Source organism: Haliotis rubra, unplaced genomic scaffold, assembly GCF_003918875.1.
Source record: "Haliotis rubra isolate DU_JTF1 unplaced genomic scaffold, ASM391887v1 Scf1494, whole genome shotgun sequence".
Classification (NCBI taxonomy): Eukaryota; Metazoa; Mollusca; class Gastropoda; order Lepetellida; family Haliotidae; genus Haliotis; species Haliotis rubra.
In genome coordinates this window covers 2,449-18,132 of record NW_025765441.1, presented here as the reverse complement: position 1 = coordinate 18,132, position 15,684 = coordinate 2,449, and the positions used below count along the sequence as shown (strand labels likewise).

Here is a 15,684-nt window from a genome sequence, read left to right as displayed (position 1 = left end):
AGTGAGTGCGTATTGATGCGTAACTGGTTACATAGGTTGGTGGGATATGCGTATTGTATGTGTTAGTGCGTATTATATGTGTAAGTGGTTATATGGGTGGGTTGATGAGTGCGTATTGTATGTGTTGGAAAGTATTGGGTGTGTAAGTGGTTACATGGGTGGGTGAGTGCGCATTGGATGTGTTGGTGCGTATTGAATATGTAGCTGGTTACATGGGTGGGTGGGCGAGTGCGTATTGGATGTGTTGGTGCGTATTAGATGTGTTAGAAGTGGTTACATGAGTGAGTACGTATTGGATGAGTTGGTGAGTATTGGATGAGTAAGTGGTTACATGGGTTGGTGGGTGAGTGCGTATTGAATGAGTTGGTGAGTATTGGATGAGTAAGTGGTTTTACATGGTTGGTGGGTGAGTGCGTATTGATGAGCTGGTGAGTATTAGATGAGTAAGTGGTTCTCATGGGTTGGTGGGTGAGTGCGCATTGGATGTTGGTTGGGTGAGTGTTGATGCAAGGGTTACATGGATGAGTGGGAAAGTGGCTGTCATGGCTGCATTGGGTGAGTACGTATTGGATGAATTGGTTAGTATTGGGTTTGTAAGTGGTTACATGGGTGGGTCGGTGAGTGCGTAATGGATGTGTTGGTGAGTATTGGATGCGTAAGTGGTTTCATGGGTTGGTGGGTGAGTGCGTATTCGATGAGTTGGTGAGTATTGGATGTATGAGTGGTTACATGGGTTGGTGGCTGAGTGCGTATTGGATGTGCTGGTGCGTATTGGATGTGTAAATGGTTACATGGGTGGGTTTGTTGAGTGCGTATTGGATGTGTTTCTGAGTATTGGATGTGTAGGTGGTTACATTGGTGGGTGGGTCGGAGAATAATTGAGCGGGCGGGTTTGAGGGTAAAAATAGAGTGGTTTTGGTACCGGGTATTGGGTGGGTGGATGAATGAACATTGGATGGGCGGAGGTGAGTATTGGATGTGTGGGTAACTGAGTATTCTGTGGAGTGGGTGAATGGGTGAGTATTGGATGGGTTGGTCAGTATTCGGGGCCTTGATGAGTGGTTAACTGGGCGAGCAGGGTGTGTGTTTGAGAGTGGTTAAACTATTGGGTGAGGAGGTGAGTCGATGTGTATGGTTACAAGGGTGGGTGAGTAAGTTGGGCGGGTGGGTTTGCAGGGAAATATTGAGTAGGTTGTCCAGTGAGTATTGGCTGGGTGGGTAGGTGAGTATTGGCTGGGTGGGTTGTTAAATGGATGGGTTGGGAGGTGAGAGGTTGAATTTGGTTTAACACCAAACATCACCGTACCCATGTGACAATAAAACGATGAAGATTATTGAGAAAGACCAACGTGATGAGTGCAGTATGGGGTTGCTAACAACCATGTATTTTATCAAGACGACACTGGGATTCGAACCCAAACCTGATTGTGTGAAGTATTGATTTTGGCTCGACAAGGCAGATAAAGGGTGATTTATGATTAACAATAATTGATCATGAAGAGTGAATAAACACAGCCGGTAAAACGAACACACACACACGTGATATGCTTTCTGTTTCCGTGCTGGAAACTGTCAGCTGTAAGAAGGGAGAGTTCAACCACTTGAGCTTGGGATCTTGGTGGTACTTGTAAGTACAGTTAATTTGTCAGTGTTTCAAACGTATTTGGAGTGAGTGAGTGAGTGAGTTACGTTTTACGCCGCCTTTAGCAATATTTCAGCAATACCACGGCGGGAAACACCAGAAATGGGCTTCACGCATTGTACCCATGTGGGGAATTGAACCCGGGTCTTCGGCGTGACGAATGAACACTTTAACCACTGGGCTACCCAACTGCCCCTAAAGTATTGGACATCACATGATGTAATTCAATGGTGTTACGTTGGACACCGCTTACGATTATGTTTTCTCATTTTATGATCAAGCCCATGTGTTAACTATTTGATTACTTATTAAGACATGACACGTCAATGCTAAAATGGTTCCTTTCTTTTCTTTCGATAGTTATTTCGCACATTTATCAGTAATAGTATGGCTACAACTCGGCGGTTTGTAGTGTTGGTCCAAAAAAAAACACACATCAGTTTCTGTATAAAATACCCACTTTTCCTGTTAAGAGGACAGGTTAAGGAAATAATTACTACTGGCATTCCCGAATCAATTGATGTGCATTCAATGTAGCATATATATTCATTTTATTCAGAAGCTGAGATATTTGACCTTTAGATAAGTTCTCTAACTGGCCTCACAAATTTGTTTTCATTTATAATATTTCCGGTGCGCAGTACATTATAACTAGGCAGTGATTCAATATTTGTCAAAATTATTCAGAAATGTATGGAATCCGAGAAGGGACATTATAGCGTGTTTTAGTAAATGTATAGGCTTTATTACACATCTTAAATATTACATGCGACAACGCGACATATTTTGACCTTGAAAGCTGTCGCTATGTCGCATTGTCGCCGTTTGGAGGAATAGAAAATATTATTCAAAACGCGACACGCGACATCGCGACTATGCGACAAATGGGCGAAATGTCGCGTGTCGCGTTTTGGCTAATTTTGTTTCAATTTGCTTGTATTTGAGAGGGCGACAACGCGACAATGTCCCTTCCAGGATTCCACACAGAAATGCGGCTACGTGCATGAAGATATCCGCAGAACAATACTTCCCATGGCAGTACAGAAAATACTTATCGAATTATACACACTTTTTGGACATGTCACTTGCCTTTAGATTTCAGTTTTTGGTAAACTGCGAGATATATCCAGGAGGTTACCATGTACTGAGAATCTCAACAAAGGCGTAGAAGAAATCTACTTGACAAATAATGAGTGAGTGAGTTTTGTTTTGTGCTACTTTCAGCAATATTCCAGCACTATCACGGCGGGGGGCACCAGAAATTGCCTGTAAGGTTGTAATATATAGACGTTCGTCAACGCAAAAACAATACTGCATAGAATCACAGGAAGTATTTTTGTTCAACAAATAAAATCTGCAAGGTGACTCATTTGTTTCAGGGAATAAATAAATCCAAATCATTTACACGAACTCAATACTAAGGTTTATTTTAGTACACGGTATCAAAGCGGATCCTACCGCGATATCTTTGACACTTCTCTGGCTTTCGGTCAATGGTTGGTAAACAATGCTGACCGCGGTGTTAGGTAACATTTAGTCGCAATACTCGAAATATCGGCAACTAAACAGTGGCATCTAAATAGTGGCATCTAAATTCTAAACAGTGTCATATGAATTCTAAATAGTGGCATCTAAATTTTAAATAGTGACTTCTAAACAGGTGCATCTAAATAGATGAATCTAAATTCTAAATAATGGCATCCAAATTCTAAATAGCAGCAATTAAAGAGTAGCATCTAAATAGTAGAATCTATATTCTAAAATCGTGGCATAAAAGTGGCAACTAAATTCCAAATGCTGGCATCTAAATTCTAAATCGTGGCATTTAAATTCTAAATAGTGGCATCTAAATTCTAGATAGTGGCATCTAGATAGTGGCACGTTAGATCATTTCTCCTAGTCATTTTCCAACTGTGTAGAAAAGTATAATAATTAAGTATGCAATATTTCATCGGATCCCAATTCAAGCATTGCTCATTATTTACTTCAGTCACTGGTTTGTCGGTATCGGTTATTTGAACATATATCTAGACTATTGCTGACTACTGAGTTGAGCAACATTGAGTCACCCACATGCTACACGATTATCTACCATAATACATGCACATCCAAAACGCGGAACCCTGTTTATCTGCAGTTAATAAAGAAGACTAGATGTCTGAATGTATTTCTGAATGTTTTTATATTTATGAGGACCGAATCCGTGGTTTAGAGATTAGAGCGTCCGCCCGGAGAGCGGAAGGTCGCGGGTCGATCCCCGGTCGGGTCATACCAAAATACGTTAAAATATGGCACCTGTTGGTCCCTGCCTCGCGCTCGGCATTGATGGGTACAACAAGGAGTCAGCATAATGTGTCTGAGTGGGATATTCATGCTTCACTGCGGCATGGTATCTCAGTATGCTAGCACTATAAAAATAGCTTAAGTCTTAGCTAGTACAAGCAGCCACACATACACACGAATACATGTCGTCATTTCGGCGAAAACGTAGAATGTAAAACCCCGTTCCACCTCACCTCACCTCACCTCACCTCACCTCACCTCTACTCACCTCACCTCACCTCTACTCACCTCACCTCACCTCACCTCACCCCACCTATGATACATTGTGTGAAGCCCATTTCTGGTGTCCCCCGTAGTGATGTTGCTGGAAAATTGCTAAAAGCGGGGTAAAACCAGTCACCTATGAATTCCGTCTGAATAGTTTGGTCACTGCTGAACAAACAGTTTCACAAGAATCTTCATAAGTTCTCAGCCCAAGTTTTATATTTTAACGAAGGTTATGATGTGTGCTGAGCCTATGAAAGTGTGATTCATGAACAAACAGCGATGAAAGTAGATTCAAAGTATTCTTGCTGTAAAACCAATAAACAATAAACACATGTTATACAACTAAATTGTGTTATATAATGAACTGGATTTCAAAATCAAAACTTATAATTGTTTACTTATCAAACAGAAACAACATTTTGTCTCTTATTTACAATTGTATATTTTTCACTTGTTCTTATTACGTTTCCATTTCCCCCTTGTTTTCTGTCTATTTCAAATATTGTATTTGTGTGAAGTAAATTTAAAAGCGGGAAATGTCTTAGGTTCACTTTGTATACCAAATACATTTGTGTGGTTTTTTGCGGATTTTGTTTCAAACCAAACTACTCAGAGCACATGCGATCAATAAAGTAAAATACTCTCTTGAATCCCTAACCAAATCTTAACTCAGCCAGTTTTTGGTTTATAGTTTTCAGACAATAAGGTTGTCAGGTGCAAAGGGCAAGATGAAAAGACTCCAGCACCCTCAGAATTTAGTGGTCATCACAGCACTGTTGTCTTTTGCGATGGCTTCCAGTACATTTCAGCCGTTGCAGAAGATCCTGGACTGTCATAAGGGCTGTAACTGCAGCCAGTTCAAACACATACAGATTGACATGCGATGCAGAGGATTAAACTTAACAGGGAAGCCACTGCCAGCGCCCCCACGACGGTCCACCACTTTGAATACAAGCATTTATCTGGAGAATGGAATAATTCCTGTACTCTCCAACAACACCCTACTGGAGTATCATCAGTATCAGATTGTCTATCTGAGTCTGAAAAATAACACAATGGTATACATAGACAGGAATACCTTCAGCAGCTTAAAGTATTTGCAGATGCTTGACCTGTCAGAGAACTTCATTGCCAAAGATGGTCTCAAGGAATCGTTTCTCGGAATGGCCAAGACGCCCATGAAAGAACTGAACATTAGTTCTATGAATCTTACGAATGTTTCTGATGATTTCTTTAAACATTTAGAAAATGTTACAAACTTTCGACTTATATTTCGAAATAATACTAGCGAATTCCCACTGAATGCTCTCCAGGGACTAAGGCAAATGACCAGTTTTGACTTTGGCGGAAATCGTTTAAAGCGCATAGATCTGAGGAACGCCAGCTTTACCACTCTCCAAAGTCTTACATTTGATAACAATCGCTTTTATGAGTTTCCTAATTTTTGCAGCAGTGATACTTTCCCCAGTCTTAAATACCTGTCCGTTCAATGGAATGGTATGAGATATTTAGACAGAAACTATTACAGCTGTTTAAAGAACCTCACTAGGTTATACTTAAACGGTAATCTTTTTCCAGAACTAAAGTCAAATCAATTTTCGATGTTGCCAAGCATCTTCAAAATCACATTGTCTTATGTTGCGTGTGCAATGCATACTGTAGAGAGAGCTGTGTTCAATAATTCGGCACTGAAACAAATATTCTTTCGCAAGAATCGTATTTGGTTCAGAGAAGCTGAGATAGACATGCGTGTTTTCGAAGGATGTTCTTCTTTGGAACTTTTGAACCTCAATGATAATGTTTTCCAAGTAACCACAGAAACGGAATTTAGTAGGTTGCTTGGACACCTCACCACCCTCCAGACTTTGGTAATGGGTGGTAATGGCCTACGTTTTATACCACAAGTAATAACGTCGAAATTAACAAATATAACGAGTCTTGCTCTGTATCGGAATTCGATTTCGGACCTAAAGCCAAACACGTTTGAAAATATGACAAGGTTGAAAAAGTTATTCTTGGGAAGTAATGAGATTTCAACAGTTAATGAACAATCCCTTCCGAAAACTCTAAAACAACTCGAGATATTTGAAAATCCTTTTGCCTGCACCTGTGACATAGTGTGGCTTATAGACTGGATGCATAGGGAACCCGAAACATTTGGCTTTCATAAAACACCTGAATATAAGGTAAAGTATAATTGTTCCAGCCCCGTGAACCTCAAAGGGGTTCACTTGCAGGATTTGAAAATGTCAAAGACAAGTTGTCTGATGGATCAAGATGTGAAAATCGTAACTCTTACCTTCAGTATTTTACTTATAGTATTCCTGGTGACAGGAACGTGGATGTATCGTTACCGTTGGCACATCCGATACTTCATCTACATGGTCAGATACAGTCAACGTCAGGAGGTGGACACCGCCGACTACGAATATGACGCATTTGTGGCCTACTGTGCGCCAGATCGTCAGTGGGTAATTCGGAACATGTTACCTGTTCTGGAAGGTAACGAAAACCTGAAACTCTGCGTCCATGACAGGGACTTTGAAGTTGGTAAATTAATCGTCGATAATATTGTGGATGCAATAGAAGGAAGTCGGAAAATTGTCATTGTGCTCTCTAACAGTTTTGCTGAGAGTGACTGGTGCCAGTTCGAGCTCAATCTCATCCAACGTCACGTGCTGGAGAATGGACAGTGCCTCCTGGTGGTGGTCATGCTGGAGGAGATAGACACACGTCACGTAACCAAAGCTATGAGAGCCATGTTGCAGACGACAACCTACCTGATGTGGGGAGAGGAGGAGTATGCTAGAAAAGCCTTCTTCAACAGACTGAGGATGTTACTTCGCAGTTCGACCAGAGATGCAGGGAACAGGCGGCTATCGGTTTAGTTGACAGGTATGTATGATGCTGTATATTCATTCTAAATACATGTATGTATACCATGATTATTTGTATCACGATCTCCTTTGATAGACCAAGTACCACATAAAGAAGTACAAGGAACTTTTCTCAAAACAGTCGCTAAAATGTTTGATATTTGTACGTGTCTTAAAAGATGGTCTTAGAAAAAAGTTTTAGTAGACAAGTGACAGAGTAAGGATGCTTTTATTCGTTTTAGCAGTAGCCTATTCCATCAATATCTCAGCCTGGAACAGAAGAAACAGGCTTTATACATTGCACTTACCTACCACTCCTTTTCGTAGATACAGATTATGTACGTGACTTTGCAATCTGCACGAAAGATAATATGTAGACACTTATGACAAATAACGCATATATTTAGTTATGTACATATTAGGATTCACTCGTAGAATAAAGATATAAATCATAATTTGAATATGATTATCTTTTCGTTTTGCTCATGAACAACTTCAGTGATAACAATAAAATAACGATGTATATCGTAGTGCTATTTGGAAGAGAACTGGAAGAAACGAATTGTAAGATATTTAAGGTAGAAGTCACAATATAATTAACCTGAAAATGAGATCAGATCTTGTCCATTTGATGTTCGTTCATGATTCGTTTGAAACACCACCGGACAGAAATTTTCTTGCGCTCAGGTGTCTGCATAGGTAGTTTTAATTGTCGTTTAAATGACTGTCGCAGTACGAATGTGGATTCTGCTAAGTAATCACGAGAATGTGTGAAAATGAGGTGATGCGAAGCGAGAGGAGTGTACGCTAGTGGCACCATCCGTTGACATTTAATCAACTGCAAACTCAATTAAACTGACAAAACATAGTTGACATAAAACATAGCTTCACATGACAAAACATCACACAAAATACATGACATGAGAACATGACACAAAATGCACAGGATCACATGACAAAACATCACACTAAATACATGACATGAGAACATGACACAAAAAGCACAGCATCACATGACAAAACATCACACTAAATACATGACATGAGAACATGACACAAAAAGCACAGCATCACATGACAAAACATCACACTAAATACATGACATGAGAACATGACACAAAAAGCACAGCATCACATGACAAAACATCACACTAAATACATGACATGAGAACATGACACATAAAGCACAACATCACAAGACAAAACACCACACTAAATACATGACATGAGAACATGACACATAAAACACAGCATCACATGACAAACACCACACTAAAAACATTACATGAAAACATGACATATAAAACGCAGTGTCACGAGACAAAACATCCCACTAAATACATGATATGAGAACATGACACATAAAACACAGCATCACATGACAAAACACAACACTAAATACACGACATGAGAACATGACACATAAAGCACAACATCACATGACAAAACACCACACTAAATACATGACATGGAACATGACACATAAAACACAGCATCACATGACAAAACACCACACTCAATACATGACATTAGAACATGACACATAAAGAAAAAAAACATGCGTCACATGACAAAACATCACACTAAATACATGACATGAGAACATGACACATAAAACACAGCATCACATGACAAAACATCACACTAAATACATGGCATGAGAACATGACACAAAATGCACAACCTCACATGACATAGCATCACACTGAATACATGACATGAGAACATGACACATAAAACACAGCATCACATGACAAAACATCACACTAAATACATGACATGAGGACATGACACATAAAACACAGCATCACACTACGAACACAACACTAAATACATGACATGAGACCATGACACATAAAACACAGCATCACATGACAAAACATCCCACTAAATACATGACATGAGAACATGACACATAAAGCACAACATCACATGGCAAAGCATCTCACTAAATACATGACACGAGAACATGCCAGAGAAAGCTCAGCATCACATTACAAAACGAGAGGAGACTGGGATTCGAACCCAAACTTGATTGTGTGACGTATTGATTTTGGCTCGACAAGGCAGATAAAGGGTGATTTATGTTTAACAATAATTGATCATGGAGAGTGAATAATCACAGCCGGTAAAACTAACACACACGTGATATGCTTTCTGTTTCCGTGTTGGAAACTGTCAACTGTAAGAAGGGAGAGTTCAACCACTTGAGCTTGGGATCTTGGTGGTACTTGTAAGTACAGTTAATTTGTCAGTGAGTGAGTGAGTGAGTGAGTTACGTTTTACGCCGCCTTTAGCAATATTTCAGAAACATCACGGTGGGAAACACGCATTGTACCCATGTGGGGAATCGAACCCGGGTCTTCGGCGTGACGAGTGAACACTTTAACCGCTTGGCTACCCACCGCCCTTAAAGTATTTGGACATCACATGATGTAATTCGATGGTGTTACGTTGGAAACCGCTTACGATTATGTTTTCTCATTTTATGATCAAGCCCATGTGTTAACTATTTGATTACTTATTAAGACATGACACGTCAATGCTAAAATGGTTCCTTTCTTTCCTTTCGATTGTTTTTTCGCTCTTTTATCAGCAATAGTATGGCTACAACTCAGCGGTTTGTAGTGTTGGTCTAAAAAACACACATCAGTTTCTGTATAAAATACCCACATATCCACTTAAGTGGACAGGTTAAGGAATTTTTTACTACTGACATTCCCGAATCAATTGTTGTGCATTCAATGTAGTATATATATTGATGCCATTAATGGTTGTCTCCCCGTCCCAACCCCAAGTCCACACACCCCCCACACCCACACCCCACACCCCCTCTCCAATAAACAAAATTGAAGGGGGTGACAACCATTATTGACATGAGTATATATCTATTTTATTCAAAAGCTGAGATATTTGACCTTTAGATAAGTTCTCTAATTGGCCTCACAAATTTGTATTCATTTATAATATTTCCGGGGCGCAATACATTATAACTAGGCAGTAATTCAATATTTGTCAAAATTATTCAGAAATGTATGGAATCCGAGAAGGGACATTATAGCGTGTTTTAGTAAATATATAGGCTTTTTTACACATCTTAAATATTACATGCGACAACGCGACATATTTTGACCTTGAAAATTGTCGCCATGTCGTGCTGTCGCCGTTTGGAGGAAAAGAAAATATTATTCAAAACGGGATGTCGCATTGTGGCGCTTTCTTAATTTTGCTTCATTGTGCTTGTATTTGAGAGGGCGACAACGCAACAATGCGACAATGTCCCTTCCAGGATTCCACAGAAATGCGGCTACGTGCATGAAGATATCCGCAGAACAATACTTCCCATGGCAGTACAGAAAATACTTATCGAATTATACACACTTTTTGGACATGTCACTTGCCTTTAGATTTCAGTTTTTGGTAAACTGCGAGATGTATCCAGGAGGTTACCATGTACTGACAATCTCGACAAAGGCGTGAAAGAAATATTCTTGACAAATAATGAGTGAGCGAGTTTTGTTTTGTGCTACTTTCAGCAATATACCAGCACTATCACGGCGGGGGGCACCAGAAATTAGCTGTTAGGTTGTAAGATATAGACGTTCGTCAACGCAAAAACAATACTGCATAGAATCACAGGAAGTATATTTGTTCAACAACTAAAATCTGCATGGTGACTCATTAGTATCAGGAAATAAATAAATCCAAATCACTTACACGAACTCAATACTAAGGTTTATTTTAGTACACGGTATCAAAGCGGATCCTACCGCGATATCGTTGACACTCAATGGTTGGTACATAATGCTGACCGCGGTGTTGGGTAACATTTAGTCGCCAATACTCGAAATATCGGCAACTTAACAGTGGCATCTAAATAGTGGCATCTAAATTCTAAACATTGTCATATGAATTCTAAATAGTGGCATCTAAATTTTAAATAGTGACTTCTAAACAGGAGCATCTAAATAGTTGAATCTAAATTCTAAATAATGGCATCTAAATTCTAAATAGCAGCAATTAAAGAGTGGCATCTAAATAGTAGAATCTATATTCTAAATCGAGGCATAAAAGTGGCAACTAAATTCCAACTCCTATCTCTAAATTCTAAATCGTGGCATCTAAATTCTAAATAGTGGCATCTAGATAGTGGCACGTTAGATCATTTCTCCTAGTCATTTTCCAATTATGTAGAAAAGGATAAAAATTAAGTACAAAATATTTCATCGGATCCTAATTCAAGCATTGCTCATTATTTACTTCAGTCACTGGTTTGTCGGTATCGGTTATTTGAACATATATCTAGACTATTGCTGACTACTGAGTCGAGCAACATTGAGTCACCCACATGCTACACGATTATCTACCATAATACATGCACATCCAAAACGCGGAACCCTGTTTATCTGCAGTTAACAAAGAAGACTAGATGTCTGAATGTATTTCTGAATGTTTTTATATTCACTTGAGGACCGAATCCGTGGTTTAGAGATTAGAGCGTCCGCCCGGAGAGCGGAAGGTCGCGGGTTCGATCCCCGGCCGGGTCATACCAAAATACGTTAAAATATGGCACCTGTTGGTCCCTGCCTGGAGCTCGGCATTGATGGGTACAACAAGGAGTCAGCATAATGTGTCTGAGTGGGATATTCATGCTTCACTGCGGCATGGTATCTCAGTATGCTAGCACTATAAAAATAGCTTAAGTCTTAGCTAGTACAAGCAGGCACACATACACACGAATACACGTTGTCATTTCGGTGAAAACGTAGAATGTAAAACCCATTTTCACCTCACCTCACCTCACCTCACCTCACCTCACCTCACCTCACCTCACCTCACCTCACCTCACCTCACCTCACCTCACCTCACCTCACCTCACCTCACCTCACCTCACCTATGATACATTGTGTGAAGCCCATTTTTGGTGTCCCCCGCCGTGATGTTGCTGGAAAATTGCTTAAAGCGGCGTAAAACCAAACTCAGTCAGTCAGTCTCCTATGAATTCCGTCTGAATAGTTTGGTCACTGCTGAACAAACAGTTTCACAAGAATCTTCATAACTTGTCAGCCCAAGTTTTACATTTTAACGAAGGATCTGATGTGTGCTGATCCTATCGAAGTGTGATTCATGAACAAACAGCGATGAAAGTAGATTCAAAGTATTCCTGCTGTAAAACCAATAACACATGTTATGCAACTAAATTGTGTTATATAATAAACTAGATTTCAAAATCAAAACTTATATGCTCAGTGATGTATAATTGTTTACTTATCAAACAGAAACAACATTTTGTCTCTTATTTACAATCGTATATTTTTCACTTGTTCTTATTACGTTTCCATTTCCCTTGTTTTCCGTCTATTTGAAATATTGTATTTGTGTGAAGTAAATTTAAAGCGGGAAATGTCTGAGGTTCACTTTTTATACCAAATACATTTGTGTGTTTTTTTCGGCTTTTGTTTCAAAACCAAACTACTCAGAGCACATGCGATCAATAAAGTAAGATACTCTCTTGAATCCCTAACCAAATCTTAACTCAGCCAGTTTTTGGTTTATATTTTTCAGACAATAAGGTTGTCAGGTGCAAAGGGCAAGATGAAAAAACTCCAGCACCCTCAGAGTTTGGTGGTCATCACTGCACTGTTGTCTTTTGCGATGGCTTCCAGTACATTTCAGCCGTTGCAGAAGATCCTGGACTGTCATAAGGGCTGTAACTGCAGCCAGTTCAAACACGTACAGATTGAAATGCGATGCAGAGGATTAAACTTAACAGGGAAGCCATTGCCAACGCCCCAACAACGGTCCACCACTGTGAATACAAGAATTTATCTGGAGAATGGAACAATTCCTGTACTCTCCAACAACACCCTACTGGAGTATCATCGGTATCAGATTGTCTATCTCAGTCTGAAAAATAACACAATGGTATACATAGACAGGAATACCTTCAGCAGCTTAAAGTATTTGCAGATGCTTGACCTGTCAGAGAACTTCATTGCCAAAGATGGTCTCAAGGAATCGTTTCTCGGAATGGCCAAGACGCCCATGAAAGAACTGAACATTAGTTCTATGAATCTTACAAATGTTTCTGATGATTTCTTTAAACATTTAGAAAATATTACAAACTTTCGACTTATATTTCGAAATAATACTAGTGAATTCCCACTGAATGCTCTTCAGGGACTAAGGCAAATGACCATTCTTGACTTTGGCGGAAATCGTTTAAAGCGCATAGATCTGAGGAACGCCAGCTTTACCACTCTCCAAAGTCTTACATTTGATAACAATCGTTTCTATGAGTTTCCTAATTTTTGCAGCAGTAATACTTTCCCCAGTCTTAAATACCTGTCTGTTCAGTGGAATGGTATGAGATATTTAGACAGAAACTATTACAGCTGTTTAAAGAACCTCACTAGCTTCCACTTAAACGGTAATCTTTTCCAGAACTAAAGTCAAATCAATTTTCGATGTCGCCAAGCATCTTCAAAATCACATTGTCTTATGTTGCGTGTGCAATGCATACTGTAGAGAGAGCTGTGTTCAATAATTCGGCACTGAAACAAATATTCTTTCGCAAGAATCGTATTTGGTTCAGAGAAGCTGAGATAGACATGCGGGTTTTTGAAGGATGTTCTTCTTTGGAACTTTTGAACCTCAATGATAATGTTTTCCAAGTAACCACAGAAACGGAATTTAGTAGGTTGCTTGGACACCTCACCACCCTCAAGACTTTGGTTATGGGTGGTAATGGCCTACGTTTTATACCACAAGTAATAACGTCGAAATTAACAAATATAACGAGTCTTGCTCTGTATCGGAACTCGATTTCGGACCTAAAGCCAAACACGTTTGAAAATATGACAAGGTTGAAAAAAGTTATTCTTGGGAAGTAATGAGATTTCAACAGTTAATGAACAATCCTTCGAAAACTCTAAAAACAACTCGAGATATTTGAAAATCCTTTTGCCTGCACCTGTGACATAGTGTGGGCTTATAGACTGGATGCATAGGGAACCCGGAAACATTTGGCTTTCATAAAACACCTGAATATAAGGTAAAGTATAATTGTTCCAGCCCCGTGAACCCTCAAAGGGGTTCACTTTGCAGGATTTTGAAAATGTCAAAGACAAGTTGTCTGATGGATCAAGATGTGAAAATCGTAACTCTTACCTTCAGTATTTTACTTATAGTATTCCTGGTGACAGGAACGTGGATGTATCGTTACCGTTGGCACATCCGATACTTCATCTACATGGTCAGATACAGTCAACGTCAGGAGGTGGACACCGCCGACTACGAATATGACGCATTTGTGGCCTACTGTGCGCCAGATCGTCAGTGGGTTATTCGGAACATGTTACCTGTTCTGGAAGGTAACGAAAACCTGAAACTCTGCGTCCATGACAGGGACTTTGAAGTTGGTAAATTAATCGTCGATAATATTGTGGATGCAATAGAAGGAAGTCGGAAAATTGTCATTGTGCTCTCTAACAGTTTTGCTGTCAGTGACTGGTGCCAGTTCGAGCTCAATCTCATCCAACGTCACGTGCTGGAGAATGGACAGTGCCTCCTGGTGGTGGTGGTCATGCTGGAGGAGATAGACACACGTCACGTAACCAAAGCTATGAGAGCCATGTTGCAGACGACAACCTACCTGATGTGGGGAGAGGAGGAGTATGCTAGAAAAGCCTTCTTCAACAGACTGAGGATGTTACTTCGCAGTTCGACCAGAGATGCAGGGAACAGGCGGCTATCGGTTTAGTTGACAAGTATGTATGATGCTGTATATTCATTCTAAATACATGTATGTATACCATGATTATTTGTATCACGATCTCCTTTGATAGACCAAGTACCACATAAAGAAGTACAAGGAACTTTTCTCAAAACAGTCTCTAAAATGTTTGATATTTGTACGTGTCTTAAAAGATGGTCTTAGAAAAAAGGTTTTAGTAGACAAGTGACAGAGTAAGGATGCTTTTATTCGTTTTAGCAGTAGCCTATTCCATCAATATCTCAGCCTGGAACAGAAGAAACAGGCTTTATACATTGCACTTACCTACCACTCCTTTTCGTAGATACAGATTATGTACGTGACTTTGCAATCTGCACGAAAGATAATATGTAGACACTTATGACAAATAACGCATATATTTAGTTATGTACATATTAGGATTCACTCGTAGAATAAAGATATAAATCATAATTTGAATATATTTATCTTTTCCTTTCGCTCATGAACAACTGCAATGATAACTATAAAAAAACGATGTATATTGTAGTTCTATTTCAAAGAAAATAGAAACGAATTGTAAGATATTTAAGGTAGAACTCACAATGTAATTAACCTGAAAATAGATCTTGTCTATTTGATGTCTGTTCACGATTCGTTTGAAATTCGGTCAGACATTTTCTTGCGCTCAAGTGTCTGCATATGTAATTTTAATTGTCGGGTTTTTTTAATGACTCTCGCAGTACGAATGTGGATTCTCTCAAGTAATGAGAACATGACACATAAAGCACAGCATCACATGACAATATATCACACTAAATGCAAAAGCAAAGCAACACATGATGGCATTCCAAGAGAAACATTACATAGTGACCTAAAGTCAT

General features: G+C 39.5%; 2 protein-coding genes across 2 annotated transcripts; both read left to right on the top strand.

The window, feature by feature from the left end:
* The first annotated feature begins 1,543 nt into the window (after positions 1–1,543).
* On the top strand, positions 1,544–15,274 carry LOC124270053 (toll-like receptor 2). The gene is made up of 3 exons (XM_046705077.1): positions 1,544–1,627; positions 4,891–7,079; positions 14,143–15,274. Exons 2-3 carry the CDS (start codon positions 4,921–4,923, stop codon positions 14,828–14,830), a joined length of 2,847 nt encoding a protein of 948 aa, XP_046561033.1. The 5' UTR covers positions 1,544–1,627; positions 4,891–4,920; the 3' UTR covers positions 14,831–15,274.
* On the top strand, positions 6,967–13,935 carry LOC124270056 (tsukushi-like). Its single transcript, XM_046705078.1, has 2 exons — positions 6,967–7,087; positions 12,634–13,935. The coding sequence occupies exon 2, from the start codon at positions 12,664–12,666 to the stop codon at positions 13,516–13,518; it is 855 nt and encodes a 284-aa protein (XP_046561034.1). The 5' UTR covers positions 6,967–7,087; positions 12,634–12,663; the 3' UTR covers positions 13,519–13,935.
* Positions 15,275–15,684: the final 410 nt, after the last annotated feature.